A 16,135-nucleotide genomic window follows, 5' to 3' on the forward strand; every position below is an offset into this window, starting at 1 on the left:
TACTGATGCATTAATGTGCAAGCAGCAATGTTATGTTATAGCAACAAACTACTTACTGCACGTTTAAGTAGTATAATTCTCAACAACAGGGTTTTCTATCAGAAGATTTGTGCAGTAATAGTCATTAAAGCTATCAAAGTAGAGTAGTTTTAGATAGCGTAAAATGAAAAAACATGTAGAACTTCATAAGTGTACTTGATTACAGTACTTTGGTAATGTTACTGGTTATCCCACTGCTGAACACAATCTGAGCAATATCACGATGATGACATTTACACAACTTTACCCATTTTTAATCCTGAATGAAGGGAACTCGGGTACAAGTCTTTATATCTTTCAATTGTTTCTCATTACTGCCAGAGATGTAGATACAAATAAGCATTATAATCTAGCTAAGTAGCTAACAGAAGCTACAGTTAGCAATAAGTCTAGCCACCGACTTGTTCTGAATTTGTCAGGTGCTCAATTCGTACACGTGGCACCTTTAATATAGCATATAAACTTTGTGTGATCTTATATTGGCTGATTCGACACAATCTTTCCACCTCACACTTCATGCTCCCTCAGTGCCCACTTTAATATACACAACGCTCTGAGAACAAACACATGGCCAGTTTCTAACAGCAATGAAGAAAACAATCCCCGAGCTTCTAAACATACCAATTATTTCATGATAGGCTACATTAAACCCTTAAAAACCTATATTTGAAGTTGAAGTCTACAGGAGTCCCATCTTACAGCACAGAGGGTGCCCTCCGCTTTTGTGTGTGTGTTTGTGATGCACAACTCAGCAGGATCCTAACCAGCTGCCACCAGGAGTGCAGCCCTCAGCAGGAGGTCGAGGCTGAAGAAATACTGTGGAAACTGCCTGCCTCGCAGACCACACCGGGAGAACAGTAAACAGAGGAAAGATACTTTGTTGTTGTTGCACATAAAAGTGATGCAAGTCACTGTCCTGTGACTGACATGGTGAATTTAAAATGTCACGCTGTCACTTAAGTGTATATGGCCCGGTCGGGTTTATACAGGCAACAAAGAGGAGCTGCTCAACAGTTTGGCGTGTCTGTAAACTTTAACCTCTGAATAAACAAGCCTTGAATCCCTTCAGTAAGGCATACATATACAATGACCACATACTATTTGAATGTACATAATGACCCCAATTTATTGCAATTGGAAGACAGGTTCATGTAACTTCATGGAAATCCTTACACCTTACTCCAGAATTTCCCCAAATATTTGTATTCCTCACTTCAGGAAAAGTGAATTATTCAGACAGCTGCGGAGAATCTTTAAGATGCGTGGACACCGAGTCTTTAATTTCGATTATTTCACCAGAAGATGTAGAAGTAGAGAGACATCTGTACAGTGACAGGGGATGATGGTAATGGAACTCGATTAATTCTCTGGGTGAGAATCGTGTGGCGGCTGTTTTTCTGTCAGTCTCAAAATACAAGTAGTCTATGTATCGCACAGTCCTCTCTCTCTCAATACTGTCTGAACCAGTTTAGAAACTAATTCAATCAATGATTTGGTGAAAGGTGCACACACTATCGATAAATGTTTTTAAATTAATAACCAGTCTCAGCATTCACGACTGTTAATATTGGAAGACAGGATTATCTTGACTAATTTCCTGGAGATTGTTTTTAAAATAATTCTATACCAAACTAAAAGACCTTACAATTAATAACTGCATTTTATCTAGGAATTATGCAAGTCAGTCAAAAACACAAAACAGGTTCCACTTGCAAAGCTAGATCTTCTCTCATAATGCAATCTCACCACACCCGCCATCCACAAATATACAAATTCATTTTTTCCCCACTTTTTCATTTATTTATTACAATTAATTCAATGTTATCCATCACTTTGCCATATGTCAGCTACTCCTTTTTTCCATTTAAAAACAAGTCCAGTATGTGACTATTCTTTAGAACCTGAATAGTCTTGACGGCGGGGCAGGGGGGAGGGAGGGAAGGGAGGGAGGGAGGGAGGATGGGTGGTTGGGTGATTTGAAAGTAAAGGACAGGTTTGTAGGAGGAAAGAAGGGAGGGAGCGATCTCCTCCCAGGAGCTTCTTCCATGTACGAAGTTTTTTTTTCATAAGCTATGTGAGATTTTTTTTTTTTTTTTTGCTTTCGTCGTCTCCTCGTCTTGAGCTTTCAGGCCTTGTCTCGTTATTTTCCCCTTTATTCTACGTCCTCTGGATCGTCTCCTTGGTCTCCGTCCATTAGCAAAGCGGCGTACTTACTGGCTGAGCTGAACTTCTGAAAAAGGCGAAACAAAACAGAACCCGGATCAGTACGGCAGCTTTGAATGCTAAACAAGTAAAGAGTACCTAAGAGAAAAGATTTCAGTTTTCTCAAGAAGTAAGAACATTAGGGATAATTATTCTATGACTGATGATTGGCTGTTTAACTAATATTAAAAGGGATGTTTCTGGTAAAATATGGCTTTTGGGAAAGCCTTTAATGAAGAGTAATTTTGGTGACATCAGTCTGACTACATTTAGGCAGCAAAGGACTTACGGGGGTTGGGGTTTCTTCAAATTTCTTTGGCTCTGGAGGTGGTCTGGAGTCTCGGTCTCTTCTGTTATCCTTCCTACAATCAGTATTAACACCAAGCTTAAAATTGATCAGCAGAGCTCAGCGCTGAATCCTTAAACACGCAGCTAAAAAGACAAACTAAAGGAGCACAAATTCTGCTCATTTTCATCATCTGGAAATTAGCATCTATAAGCTGCTTGGCACTCAGTTCACACTGTGCTCAGTCCTCATTTTCAGAAGAAAAACATCAAATGAAAATATCCAAGAATTTAGATGTGATTTTTGTTGTGCTGTTGACGTTTTAGCACTGGAATCCATCATTTCCCGTGTTCCATAATGAAGATTGTAAGGTAAAGCATTAAATGTGACACTCCCGGTGTCATCGTTTGTGTAACTGAGCATAGGCCACTCTTTACAGATGCCCATTAAATGTCCTCCCCGTCTTATTAAGAACTGGAGTTGCTAGCTTTGGATGGCTGACCTGTCTGCCTCCTTTCTTCGGTCTCTGTTGGGCCCCTCTCCTCGGCCCCGCCCTGCTCCAGGCCCTGCAGGCCCCCCTCGTGCTCTTGGGGGCCCCCGGTCCCGATGCACACAGTCAGCCTTGTTCTCATCTTAAAGGAGAAGCCAGACAGTTGAGTGGACAGTAGACCACACTCGCAACACACTGCAGCATAAAAAGCCACTGGGTTGGATTCAAAATGTGTTAGTCACTGATGGAGGGCCAAATGAGAGGTGCGCAACTGCCTGATTGCAAACTGAGCTTGTTTCGTAAAAATTTGATATTAGCTTCAAAGTTGTGCCAAAAGTTACTAAAACAATTCTGACAACAGATAATGAAAATATTCATTGTTTTCACATTCGGCCAGATTGCTTGAGGCTTTCATTACTTGTATAACAATGATGTGAGACATACTTTTGCGCTCCCCTTTTAATAAATCCTCTCCGCAGGAAGATGAGCTCATGACCTGCTCCTATCAGACACGGCCTCACTTTGCCAAATATGTACATTATGACACAGATGTGTAGTAGTGTGAAAAGTAACAGCTGCTCCTAGACCTCCTCCTGTAAGTGAAAATACTGAGTTCTCTAACATATCTTGTATAATAACTCTATAAGGAATTGACTTCCTGTCTGTATAGTGAAGTTTGACCTTCTATGGACTTTACTGAATGAGTCTGAAACCGTATCAGCATTTCAGTGCAAATCATCACAAAAAGAAAGTGTGCAAATGGCTTTAAAGAGCAACTTTCTGCAGGCAGAGCCACACTTAACTGAAGCTGTCAAGCAAGTCCACAATCAACAAGGGAAAAACAGAAGGACACATCGTAAATTTTGAGTAGAGCCCCACCAATATCACTGACCGATATCGGCTTATCACAGATATGTCGGCATCTGCTTATTTTTTACGATATGGAAAACTTTATTAAAAGAGATTTTTAGGCAGAAAAAGATGCTTGGGGTGATTTTAAATGATTGAATTTCTAGTGACGTTTACAGTTTTAGTGAACTGATGTCATTCTGGACAATAAAGTTTGTTGTTTGATAACCACATTTGAGGTTAATGCAAAAAAAAAAAAAAAAGGTTTACTGGCGGATATATTGATAACAGAATTTTTTACACGTGTATTGATCTGGCTCTAATTTTAAACACCGTATCAGATGTTTACAAAATAATTTGGAGACAATCTACACAGATTAAAGCTCTGGAGATGACAGTTGGTGCATACGTCAAAGATTTAAACATTTTAAAAATATTATTAGACTACTGGACTGTCATGATATACAGTTATTGGGCCCCAGGAGATGAATCCTAATGACTTTATTATGCTCAAAACTTTAACCTATGACCAGACAAAAATTCCCACACAGCCAACACTTCAGTTAATGACATGACTATGAATGTTGTTTGTTGGTTAACATCAAATAGCATCAATGTTAACATGCTACAGTTAGCTTTTAGCTTGAAGCACAGATGAGCCAAAGGAAAGCGGAAGCTGATGAAAGCTGAGCCAAGTCTGACAATTTAGAGCCGAGCCTCATACAGTAAGTTTAAGCTGCCTTAAAATGGGTTTGCACGAACACTGGGTTTTCTCATTTTTAGCCATCATTTTAATTTTCTTGTGTGTAATGACCTTTACAGTCTCACAGGATTGCTGATGTGGCTGTCGACTCCCAAGGTCCCCATTATGTTTGCATAATTAAGTATTTTTTGTTTATATGAATGTCTTCTTTCTTCCGTTTTCTTTGTTTATGTGAGTTCTTTAATATTTGCGTGCAAGATCCACTTTGACATGGTTTGTTCAGTTTTATTCAAAGCCTACACTGAGGTTTGGTTTGTGCCTAGCACTTATCAGGAAGACTTACCTTTTCCAGATCCTCTTTCATCTGCAGAATTTATGGAGCTAGAGAGAGAGAGAAAATAACAACAGTCAGGAACAGGTATACAGAAACACATAGAAAAGTGTCTATTCTGTGTGTGAAGCTTCCTAGCATAGAGTGCGTTCTTACCTGAGCTTGGGAGGAGCTGAACCACTTGGGGACACAGGAGAGACCGGAGGTCGTCCATCACCATCAGAGGAGCCTGTGCTGGCTGCACTTCTCTTGGCCCAGACGTTCTCCTTGGGGGGAGGTGCGGGCATCACCTTCAGGGGCTCCTTGGAGGAGCTGCTAGAGGGGGGCTGTGGGGAGGACCCAGGGGAGGAGGGCTCACCTTCCCTCCCACTGAAGACCTCATTCTCACCAGAGCGCTCGCTATCTCGACACTGGGACCCTAGTGGATGAAAAGATGTTGTTTCATACTGTTTTACATCACTGGATTATTTTACCGGCTGATGAGATATTCACCATTTTACATTTGTCTTGGTTGTTTTGTAAAATGTGTATTTTCTTGCTACCAGTGCAGAGGAAGCAATTTTTAGACACAATAAAAAAATAGTGAAATAGGTTGAATATTTACCTCTTCCAGAAGTGCTTCCTTGCTGTGAAGACTCACTTCCTGTGCGAGATCGCTGATTATGAGATTCCTCATTGCGCCAGCTTGGATCCCTGAAAGTTGTTGAAAATGAAATTGAAATGTATTTAAGCCTAAATAATATGAACTCCTCCTAAAATAGAAACAAATTTCACTTCATAACAAAAACTCATAACACAAACTCATCAAGTGTCAGTCCCTCACCTGTCTCTCAGCTTTCTCTCAGGACCCCGGCCTTTGTCCTCCTCCAGCTGCCTCTGCAGCCTCTCTTCCTGTTTCTTCAGCCTCTCCTCCACCTCCCTCTCCTTGGCTGCCGTGTCAACCGGCTTGGCCGCTCCAAAGATGGATGAGGCCCTGCTGCCGGAGCTCGGAGCTGCAGCTGGGGAAGTGCCACCACCACTGCCGCCGCCCCCGCCGCCACCACTGCTACCGCCACTACCGTCTTCCTCCTTGGGCACACTACGGGGCTTAAGATTCAACTTGGGTCTCTGCTGAGGAGCTGCTGTGAGAAGGATAATATAAATATGGAATTAAGTGGCTGTGAATGTGTTACCATAGTGTCAGCACAGTGTGAAAATGTCAATACATTTTAGCTGTCAAAATGACTACATTCTATTAAATGAATTTGTGGTAGTTACACCAAATTAACTGCCAAATGTAACCAATCACCAACATTTAAATAACCTTATCTGAGATGATCAGTCCCTAAATAATGCTGGCCAGACAGTGTTTATATATTGAACCCTCACCTCTCTCCTCACGCCTTTCATCCCGTCTCTCGAACCTGTCTTCGCGCTCCCCATATCGTTCCCGCTCGCCATAGCGATCACTGCTACCCCGATTGTCATCGTAATCGCGGCGGAAGCCACTGCCGAAGGCCCGACGACCTCCGCCACCACCACGAGAGTCAAAACCTAGGAGGACGGCAGGAGGACAGGAGCGAAAGGGGCATTTATTTATCATTTAGACAAATTAATTTCGAGGAATCAATGATTTGGTCACAATGGGCAAGTTGAAGGTTACTGCCAAACAACGACCAGGTGGCTCTTAGTCTGAACACTGGTTCCAAACAAGCAGAATAACACACCTCCTCTATCGAAGTCCCTGCGGTCCCGGTCATCATAGCGATCCCGGTAGCGGTCTCTTCCACCGTCATAACGGTCATTGTCCCGCCGTGGCCCATCTCTGTAACGATCCGACTCATAACGGTCCCGTGATCCTGCAAGAATCAGAATAGATTAACAATTCTGTTTCCTATGCTAATGAAATGTTAGCCTGATTGTTCAGCACATAGAGTTTGAAAGGAAGAAATGCATTACCCTTTGCTGTCAAATAAACATTTTTGATTAAGAATATATAAGCAACACCCTCGAGCCAAATCAGGGAAAATCTTTTTCAAAATCTTGTACTGGTCAGTTTGGACACTTTTGAACAAGTTAGTTTGCTTTAAAAAATACAATTCCCAGCTTATTTTCTCCTAGGGCATGAACATAGTTATTTATCCTAATTATATTGGGACTTACAAATGCTAAGAAATAGTACCCTTCTATCAAAAACTGCTCACTGTATTATCCTGGGTAAAGTGTAAAAAGTGTGGATGTTGAAGCACAAACAAAGACTCACTCTCTCCAAAGGCATCATCTCTCCTCTGAGGTCCATCATCGGCCTCTACAGTGGGCCGAGCCCTCCAGTCAGTGTCTGTCTTGTCAGGACCCATGTCCGACATCCGTCCCCTGTCTCTGCCTCCCATACCTCCGTCTCTCTCTGAGGTGTGAAGACAAACAAGAGGATGTGTCAAGTTTAATTATAGAATGTGAAGGTTGAAGGATATACTCCCATTTGCTCTCACAGCAAGGAAGGTTAGCAACGTACCTTTATCATTAGACTGGTCAGCAATATCCACACGGATCCTTCGGTTTCCAAGGTTCTGTTGGCAAATATTTTGTGATTCCTCTGTGTACATTTTTATAACAGGATTCTTTATGAGGTATGGAAGATTGTATTGTGCAAATCAACAACAAGGAAAGTCAAACTCTTATTTTTGTTCTGCTTCAGGTGTTAAAAATGCAAAAATATAAAACCAAGTTCTTGTCGAAATCTCTCACCTCCTCGTTGAGACTGAGGGCTCTCAGGAGGGAGTCCACATCATCAAATTCAGCATAGCCAAAGCCCTTCAGCCTCTCTGGGTTACTGGGCTCTCGAGGCAGACGCACTGCACTGATCTGGAGATAAAGACAGTGACAGAATAAAACATGAAACTGAGAGTGCAGCCCTGAAAGAAAGAGTAGTATGCAAAGGAAAAATATAGATGAACTGGGTTGACTGTGAGATGGAGGAAATGCCAGAGGAGACAGTCGTCTTCAATTTCTGCCTTCAGTAAAAATGTTCAGGTCAGGACTGTGACCGGCACTGCTGCAAGTAACTTAAGTGAGACGAATCAGCTAAGTTATATAGTGTGAGTCAGCATGGACTAAAATACTTTAGATCAAGATTTAAAATACAAGATGGTCAGATGAGTTACTGTTTACAGCTCTGGTAAAGAGAGAAACTCAAAGTGTCACTTGGTTCCACTGTTTGTGTTGCCCTGCATAACAAAGTGTTGCAGTGGCAGTAAGCACAACATGCTGCGTGTTACCCTACCCTACACTGCCTGTGTGTTTGTTTGCTACACCTACTGCCAAGCCGCGGAAGAAGTCTTTAATCGAGTCCTCAGTGACATCATAGGGTAGGTTGCCCAGGAAGGCCGTGTAAGGCGGGCTGCGGGGCAGCCGGGACCGGTCAATATTGGGCTCACGAGCCGAACGAGGCGCTGTGGGCAGGATGGACCGGTCAATGGGCGGTGCCCGGAAGCTATCCTCCTCCGTGTGCCATGAAGTTGAGACTGGTGAGGTGAGAAAAGGAACATTTTCAGATAAATACAAAACAAATACATCCTTTTGGCTACTGAACAACATTCATAATTCATGGAGTTCTTCTATTTTGACAAAGGCAAAAAAGGCAAATGGCAACTAAGACTTCACAACAATGAACATGATGGCAAAATGTATGCATTAGTACAAATGTAAACATCGAAAAAAAACAACAAAAAAAACAGCAAATGCCAAACTTCCATTCAAAGAATCAAGTGTGACAAATGGTTAGTTTACCGGAAATCCAATTTCACATGTCCTTCTAGTTCAGCAGAAATTTAGGTAATCCAAAACAAGTGTATTCAATTATGATGTGTATTGTGTTATTGACTATTAAAAATAATTGATTTTTTCCCATTTAAATGTCTGGAACCATTGATAAAATAATAATTCCATATTATAGTTGCTTTTTGCAAGTGGATATAAATGTAACCGATTGTGTTAAATGGGCATATGATATCATCTCATATCTATTGCAGGCCCCTGTATGGAAGTGAAATTGTATCGTGGCAGACAAATACACATGATGTCCAAAATGCTACAAACACTTGGTCAGATACTGGAATCTAATAAAGGGTATTTAGTATTGGGAAAGAAACTACATAGAAATGGCATGCAAGTACTTGTATTGCCCCTTTTTCTATGACCTTCGGTAAAGACAACTAGCCTTATTTTTTACTGAAGTCAAAGTAGCAATACAACAATGTAAAAGTACTCCACAACAGGTAAATGTCCTGCATTCAAAATCCTACTTAAGTACAAGTACAGTATTATCAAAAGTATCAAAAGTAAAACTTGTTCAGTAGAAAATTGGCCCTGTAACTGATATATTAATAGATAATGTATCATTAGATTATTAATATTGCATCAATTCTATTGTAGCTGTAATAACTTTATATATCATTAGGTAGTTTCATCTAGTGTTTCCCAACCTCGGGGGCGGGCCCCTCCAAAGGTTCACAAGATAAATCTGAGGGGTGCTGAGATTATTAATAGGGTAGAAAATAAAGAAAAAAGTTCAGCTTCACAAATTTGTATTATTTTCCTGGAACTTTAGTCTTATCGTGTGTTGTGAAATAAATAGTTTGACCTCAGAGCGTTAAGAGAAGTTAAGATGGGAAATGTCTGGTAACAAGTCGTGGTCACGCAATGATTCAATTCAGGCAAACTTGACCTATTTGGATAAACATACATATTGAAAACAAAATGTAATACCTTAGAAAATGCCATTTAAGACTTTTTAAGGGCTGTAATGGTTGTTAAATTGATTGATCAACTTTTAATGGGGTTATAAATCAGGGATCCTGGGTGCAACAAAACATTTTCGCTGGTGGCACAGGTGCACCTTATATTCAGAAGGTCAGATTAAAAAAAATGTATGAAAATATTTTTTTGGCATACACACTGGGTGTAAAAACAGCAACCAAGTTAAGATATTACATTAAAATGTATTGTTGAGTGCATCTAAATTATGCACTGAGGCACTATTAGGAAAAAATTAGACGCACAAGTGCAATCACTTCATCTGGAGCCCAGTTAATGGTTCATTTAACATTGAATCCTCAGGAACTATCCCTCATTTAATATTCAAAATGGCCATCCCAACTCTACACAAGCAAGTTAGTGGATTCCTTTCATAACAATGCAGCAGTAAGTTCAAAGTTGGCAAAGGTAACTCAACCAGACTCAATGCCATTACTAAATCTGAAAGAAAATTGTTGCTTTACATTGCAAAAAGCAATGCTACAGGCCAAACAGGTCAATAATAAGCTGCAGAAGTTTTGTGAAACGTAGTTAGGTTGTCATTCAGACAGTATTTCCTCATTTATTATTCTACAGTAGACTAGTTATTATAGCTATCTTAGGGCATTGTTTACTTTAAGAGTAAACAAGTCTCGTTTTCATCCTGATAGGGATATTTTAACTGTAAAATTGTTGTTAACCTGTGTCTACATGGTTCACCCATCTTTTCAGCTCTTCACAGCTACAGACCTGGAAAGAAGACTAATGCTGCTCAGCCACAGCACAGTGACACGTACAACTAAAATGCAGCTGCTCATTTTACATTTACTTAAATGTCAGAGCACAAATGTTCGTGGCCAGACCAGTCTGACTGCATTCTTTAACACTTTTTCATTTCTCCTCCTCAACTAGACAAGCTGAGCAAAATAGTGTTTAACTTGCATTCCTTGAGTCTTCCATCTTTAGTTAAATCAATATGTGTACATTTCTGTGTCTGCTCACCATCGCCCTCCAGGTCATCAGTCTCATCTGCCCAGCTAGTTGACTTGGCTGGGTAGCTGGGGGGCGCGTTGCTGCCTCCACTGTCCTCTGCCAGGAAGTCAGTCAGAGTGAGGGTCTTCCCCTTCTTATTCTTCTTCTTAGCTAAAGAGGGGATGAACACACAGTACAGAGTCAGTCATGGAGGAAACATGCTAGATGGATTTGTTGCTCTTAAGGATGTCTGTCAAGGAAGTATTTACAGCCCTACTCTTCTGTTTCAACTACATGGTTATACAATTAATATTTATTTGCATTAAGGCTGAGATTGGGAACAGTGCCGGATGCTAAAGATGTGGAAAGATCTAATAACTACAGTGTCAAAACAGTTATGTCAGTAAGGCCTCACTGGCTTCTAATACATTTCAACTATCATTTTCGAACAACTCCCTGTGAAATGCTACAAAATGAAGTCATTAACGCAGTGAAATTCAGCACCACTTAAAAATTCATTCTGTACACACCAACACAACAGTCTTGTGTGTGTGTGTGTGTTTGTCCACTAATGTGGGCAGCTGCATCTCCGCAGACACAAACACTGTTTGTAGTGTGAGATGTTGTCCAGCCAAGCCAGATAAGGGGCTTGCGATGTGTGTGTGATAACAAAAACACTGACTTATTTTCCTATTGGAAAGTAAGCACACAGGGAGCGGTGTGCCTCTCCAACTGTCGCTGTGCAGCAGGCCAGAAAAGGCTTGTTCAGGTCCAAGAATCCGTTGCAGTTACTGCGGCATGTTCACACCACCGGGTCTGCCTGTTCACCTGGATTTTCAAGGATCGTACCCTGAAGTCTGAATCAATAAGTTATCCATTGCACAACATTCCTCATACTATCTTGCTTGTATGGTAAACAGTTGAGAGGTCACACGGCCCATCTCATAGAGCAGGTCGGGTTTGTTTTGGTCTGTTGCAGAAAAAGGGGAGCGACAAAGCTGGCTGTGAGCTTTATTGTGAAAATCCCAGCTGTCAGGACATTCTTTGCACACATCGTTACAAAACCTACACACATACACAGAGCAGCACGGGGGACAACAACACTTACAACTCTTCCCCTGTGCATAATGCTCAGTCATTGTTTACTATCAACAGGCCTAACAAGCTGGCCTCGACTGCCTGTAACCTCCAAAAACTAAAAATTTGCATACTGCCTGGTCAGTAGCCTCCCTATGGCTCTGCGCTAATGTGACATTAGCAAGCTAGGAGCTGCGTAACGTTAACTTCTTGGCAGACCTGACTTCTGCTAACTTATCGGGGCCATCTGTAACTGCTAGCATAAACACGCAGTTTGTTGTTTGCTTGCTATCTACGCAGGTCGCTTTTGTCCGTATGCCGATGCGGGCTTAGTCAGCAAAGGACTGCTGACGGGGGAAGTATCCCTGCTTAGCTGGCTAGGTTTTAGGGCCTAGCGCACGTCGCAGCGCCCACGATCCAAGTGCGCCATCATCGGAGCCGGACTCGGCCGGCCGGATGGGACGGCTCAAAGTTGTGAGGCTGCCAGGGGAAGTGTTTAGGACCAAACGGGCCTGGCTGCCCCGTTTCATAAAACACCGAAACCAGGGAGTCTAACTGCACACGTGGGGAGACTCCTCGGGCTGCCCGGACTTCTCGGCCCAACCCCTCCTCCACGAAACGCGCTTGCGCCCGATGCTTATCTGCTCTGAGCGCCACGGCGAGCCCCGCTACGGGCATACAATGTGCCAGCTCTGCACGCAGTTAGAAGCGTTTCGTAACATGTCACACAATGTCCAAAACGTGTAATAGTTCGTTAACTCCAAAGCGGACAACCTGAACACCACAATAACAATTCAGTAGGGACAGACCGCATGTAATCTGTAGGTTAAAATTTTCAGATTGTGCAAGTCGTTGCTTCGTTCATTTGCCTTCCTCCAGCAGATGCGTCTTTACCGGGCCAAAACAACCGACGAACCTGCTTATACGCGCCGGACAACGACGCGAATCATTAAGACGAGGTATTAACAACCCCCAAACTTAATGTGAATTATTATATTGCAGTGTAACCCGCTGAAATTCCCCCCAACCGACCCAGATCGTTCACCCTCATAAACCTCACCTGACGCCGCCATGTTGGAGAGCGAGTTCGTTGTAGTTCCCGGATGAAGGCGTCAGAGGTTTATTATCGGGAGCGCGCATCGTCGTTCACGGGCCCGTCTCCTCCCTTGTTTGTTTTCTCACATCTGCTTTCAACTGCATTGACTGACGTTTCTTTATGACAAAAGTTTCTAAAATATATTTCACTGAACTAACCCTACCTCGTATTCTTGGTCATCTATTTCTCTTGTTATACTTCATTCTTGGACTTGGACAAACCTGCAGCTTTTAACGTTTAATCTAATATGTATTCGCTTGTCGCTTGACTGGGAAACTTTGAGGGGATAAAATATATCTTTGAGAATGGCAATTTTTTTTCCAAATTCTAAACTATTAAAAGTAAGTTTATAATTTCCAAAAGTTCCCTATGTATTAGTTTTAGCTTATGTAACACCAGCTTCAACATCATGATGGTACAGTGTCTTGTAACAGGATGAATGGTGTCTCTGTCTCAGCCACTCCACCCTCCCATCACTTGTTTCTGCACTATGTAACAGTGAGAGGTTATAGGATCACAGCGTTACATACAGTGCCTATAAAAAGTATTCACCCCCTTGGATGTTTTCCCCTTTTATTGCTTTTATAAATGGAATCATAGTCAATATACAAAAAAGACACTCTTTAATGTCAAAGTGAAAACGTATTTCTACAAAGTAATGTCAATTCATTACATTTTTTTAATGAAATAAGTGATTGCATAAGTTTTCACCACCCTTTAAAGTGACTGACCTAATTCAACTGAGGTCCAGGCAATTGGTGCTAGTAGTCCCACAATTAGTGAAATGGAGACCTGTGTCTGGAAGGTCCAGTCACTGGTTAATCAGTATTCCTGGCTACAATTATAGCATGAAGACGAAAGAACACTCCAAGCAACTCCAAGTCAGGGGATGGATACCAAAACGTTTCCAATTCACTGAACATCCCCCAGAGTTCAATTAAATCCATCATTGAGAAATGGAAGGAATCTGGCATATGTGTAAATCTGCCTATAGCAGGCCGTCCTCACAAACTGAGTGACCGTGCCAGAAGGAGGCTGTAAATGATTGTACTGGAGACTTGACACATTTAGCTGGAGCTATATTTAAATGAACACTCAGTATACCATAGCGTACACATACTTGCGAGAACATGCAAGATCTCCAAGTCTATTAGGTTTCACTGCTCGCTGTGTTACCGTAAAACAACTAGTAACAGGCAGGCACATTACACATGTTTATATGACAGAGACTAAGGGGGGAGGTCACACAGACACCTATGACTACTCTGAAGGAGTTAAAAGCTTCAGCAGCTGAGATGGGAGAGACTCTGCATACAACAACTGTTGCCCAGGTTCTTCAGCAGTCAAAGCTTTACGAGAGAGAGGCAAAGAGGAAGCCACTGTTGAAGGAAGCTCATTAAATTCACCCAAAGGCAGGTGGGAGACTCCAAGGTCAACTGGAAGAAGGTCTTTTGGTCTGATGAGACCAAAATTAGGCGTTTTGGCCATCAGAGTGGACGCTATGTCTGGCGGACACAAAACACTGCACATCACCACAAACACACCATCCCCACTGTAAAGCATGGTGGTGGCAGCATCATGCTGTTGGGATGCTTCTCAGCCTGGAAGGCTTGTTAAGGTAGAGGGTAAAATGAATGCAGCATAATATAGGGAAATCCTGGAGGACAACCAGATTCAGTCTGCAAGACAACTACGACTTGGGAGAAGATATTTTATCCTGCAAGACAATGACCCAAAGCATACAGGGAAAGCTACACAGAAATGGTTTAAAGACAACAAGGTGAATGTTCTGGAGTGGCAGAGTCAAAGCCCAGACCTCAATCCACTAGAACATTTGTGGCTGGACTTGAAAAGAGCTCGATTCCCGTGCAACCTGACAGAGCTTGAGCACATTTGCAAAGAAGAATGGAGTAAAATTGCAGTGTCCAGATGTGCAAGCCTGAGTGAGACCCATCCACACAGACTCTGTGCTGTGATTGCGGCCAAAGGTGCAGCTACTAAATACTGACTTGAAGGGGGTGAAAACTTATGCAATCACTTATTTTACATTATATATTTTTAATTTATTCACATTACTTTGTAGAACTCTGTCTTCACTTTAACATTAAAGAGTTTTTTTTGTATATTGACAATAATCTGTTTATAAAAGCAATAAAAGGGGCAAACATCTGAGGGGTGAATAGTTTTTATAGGCACTGTACGTGTTTACTTCAACATACAAGTTTTCTAAACATAACATTGTTATGACGTAATGAGTTTTGTTTGTAGTTAGCACCTACATTACGTCTGACAAATTGTTACAGACCTTGGATTTCTATTCACGACAGTTTTGCTGCACTCAGAAACTGCAGGGGGCACCACATCGGGCAAAATACCAATTTCTACATAGTGTTGCTTTAAAGATAGGGGCTATACTGCTTGAATTAAGCACTATCACCGATGATAGCATTAGTCTAGGGTTTAAAATCCACATACTTATGCACGCGATATGATCATATTCTCTTTCTGGAGTAAATCTTTAATGTTTGAACAGCATTTTAGTGTTAGCTGTGAAAGGTAACCCAACTTTATATGCTGTTGCATAGTTGATGGGACATATATATTAAGTTCATCAATTCTTATTCATGTAAAATCTTCGTCTGGAAACTAGTAACTACAGCTGTCAAATTAATGCATAGGAGTAAAAACATAAACATTTCTGCTCTGAAATGTAAGTATAAAGTAACATTACATGGAAATGCTTACAGTAACTGAAGTACAAATACCTGAAAGTATAGCATTTTTTGGATATAAACAAATTAAAGGGAATACATTATTAAAATATTGAGTTTAGGAGAGTATTTAAAGGGAACTGACAAAAATCTCACTTTGCGCTGTGTATAAAATTACATTCTTCACATTATAACTTTATTATTATAAGTTTATTTAAAGCTGCAAACAAGAGGAGCTGATTGAGACCAACCCAGAGCTCAAGGGACAGAAAAATGACTCAGATGTATGAAGTGAGAATATTTAAAGACTGTGCATCTCCTGGCTTGTTTAACAGTTTTTCTGCCCCCTAGTGGCCAAACATCAACTAAGACAACTTCAGACATCTTGTGAAATCATAAAACTTGTCAGCCATTCCCTTTTCGGGGTGTGGTTCGTCTGTCAACTGATCTAATCATCTCTCTATCAAAGTCTTGTGATTCCTTTAAACTTTGTTTTTTAAGTGGCCAGGTCTATGATAGTGCAATTAATATGACAAATTATAACAAATTATAATGTTATTGTGTTTCATTCTTATTATTTAACAAAAACAACTGCAAAAGAGTCATGAG

General features: G+C 41.3%; 1 protein-coding gene across 4 annotated transcripts; it reads right to left on the reverse strand.

Moving 5' to 3' along the window:
* Nucleotides 1-1,139: 1,139 nt before the first annotated feature.
* On the reverse strand, nt 1,140-12,849 carry eif4ba (eukaryotic translation initiation factor 4Ba). Of its 4 annotated transcripts, none has more exons than XM_084346554.1 (15): nt 12,780-12,849; nt 10,673-10,813; nt 8,195-8,400; nt 7,625-7,741; nt 7,392-7,446; nt 7,143-7,283; nt 6,607-6,738; nt 6,269-6,433; nt 5,724-6,018; nt 5,505-5,593; nt 5,057-5,318; nt 4,913-4,950; nt 3,030-3,159; nt 2,531-2,603; nt 1,140-2,269 (listed from the first exon to the last, which is right to left on the reverse strand). In XM_084346554.1, the coding sequence occupies exons 1-15, from the start codon at nt 12,790-12,792 to the stop codon at nt 2,192-2,194; spliced, it is 1,935 nt and encodes a 644-aa protein (XP_084202680.1). In that variant the 5' UTR covers nt 12,793-12,849; the 3' UTR covers nt 1,140-2,191. The 4 variants fall into 4 exon arrangements, with proteins under 4 accessions (XP_084202680.1, XP_084202679.1, XP_084202681.1 ...); XM_084346553.1 differs by having other exon boundaries at nt 5,724-6,021; XM_084346555.1 differs by lacking the exon at nt 3,030-3,159 and having other exon boundaries at nt 5,724-6,021.
* Between the last annotated feature and the right edge of the window lie 3,286 nt (nt 12,850-16,135).

Source organism: Pagrus pagrus (genome assembly GCF_965226575.1).
Source record: "Pagrus pagrus genome assembly, chromosome: 3".
Classification (NCBI taxonomy): Eukaryota; Metazoa; Chordata; class Actinopteri; order Spariformes; family Sparidae; genus Pagrus; species Pagrus pagrus.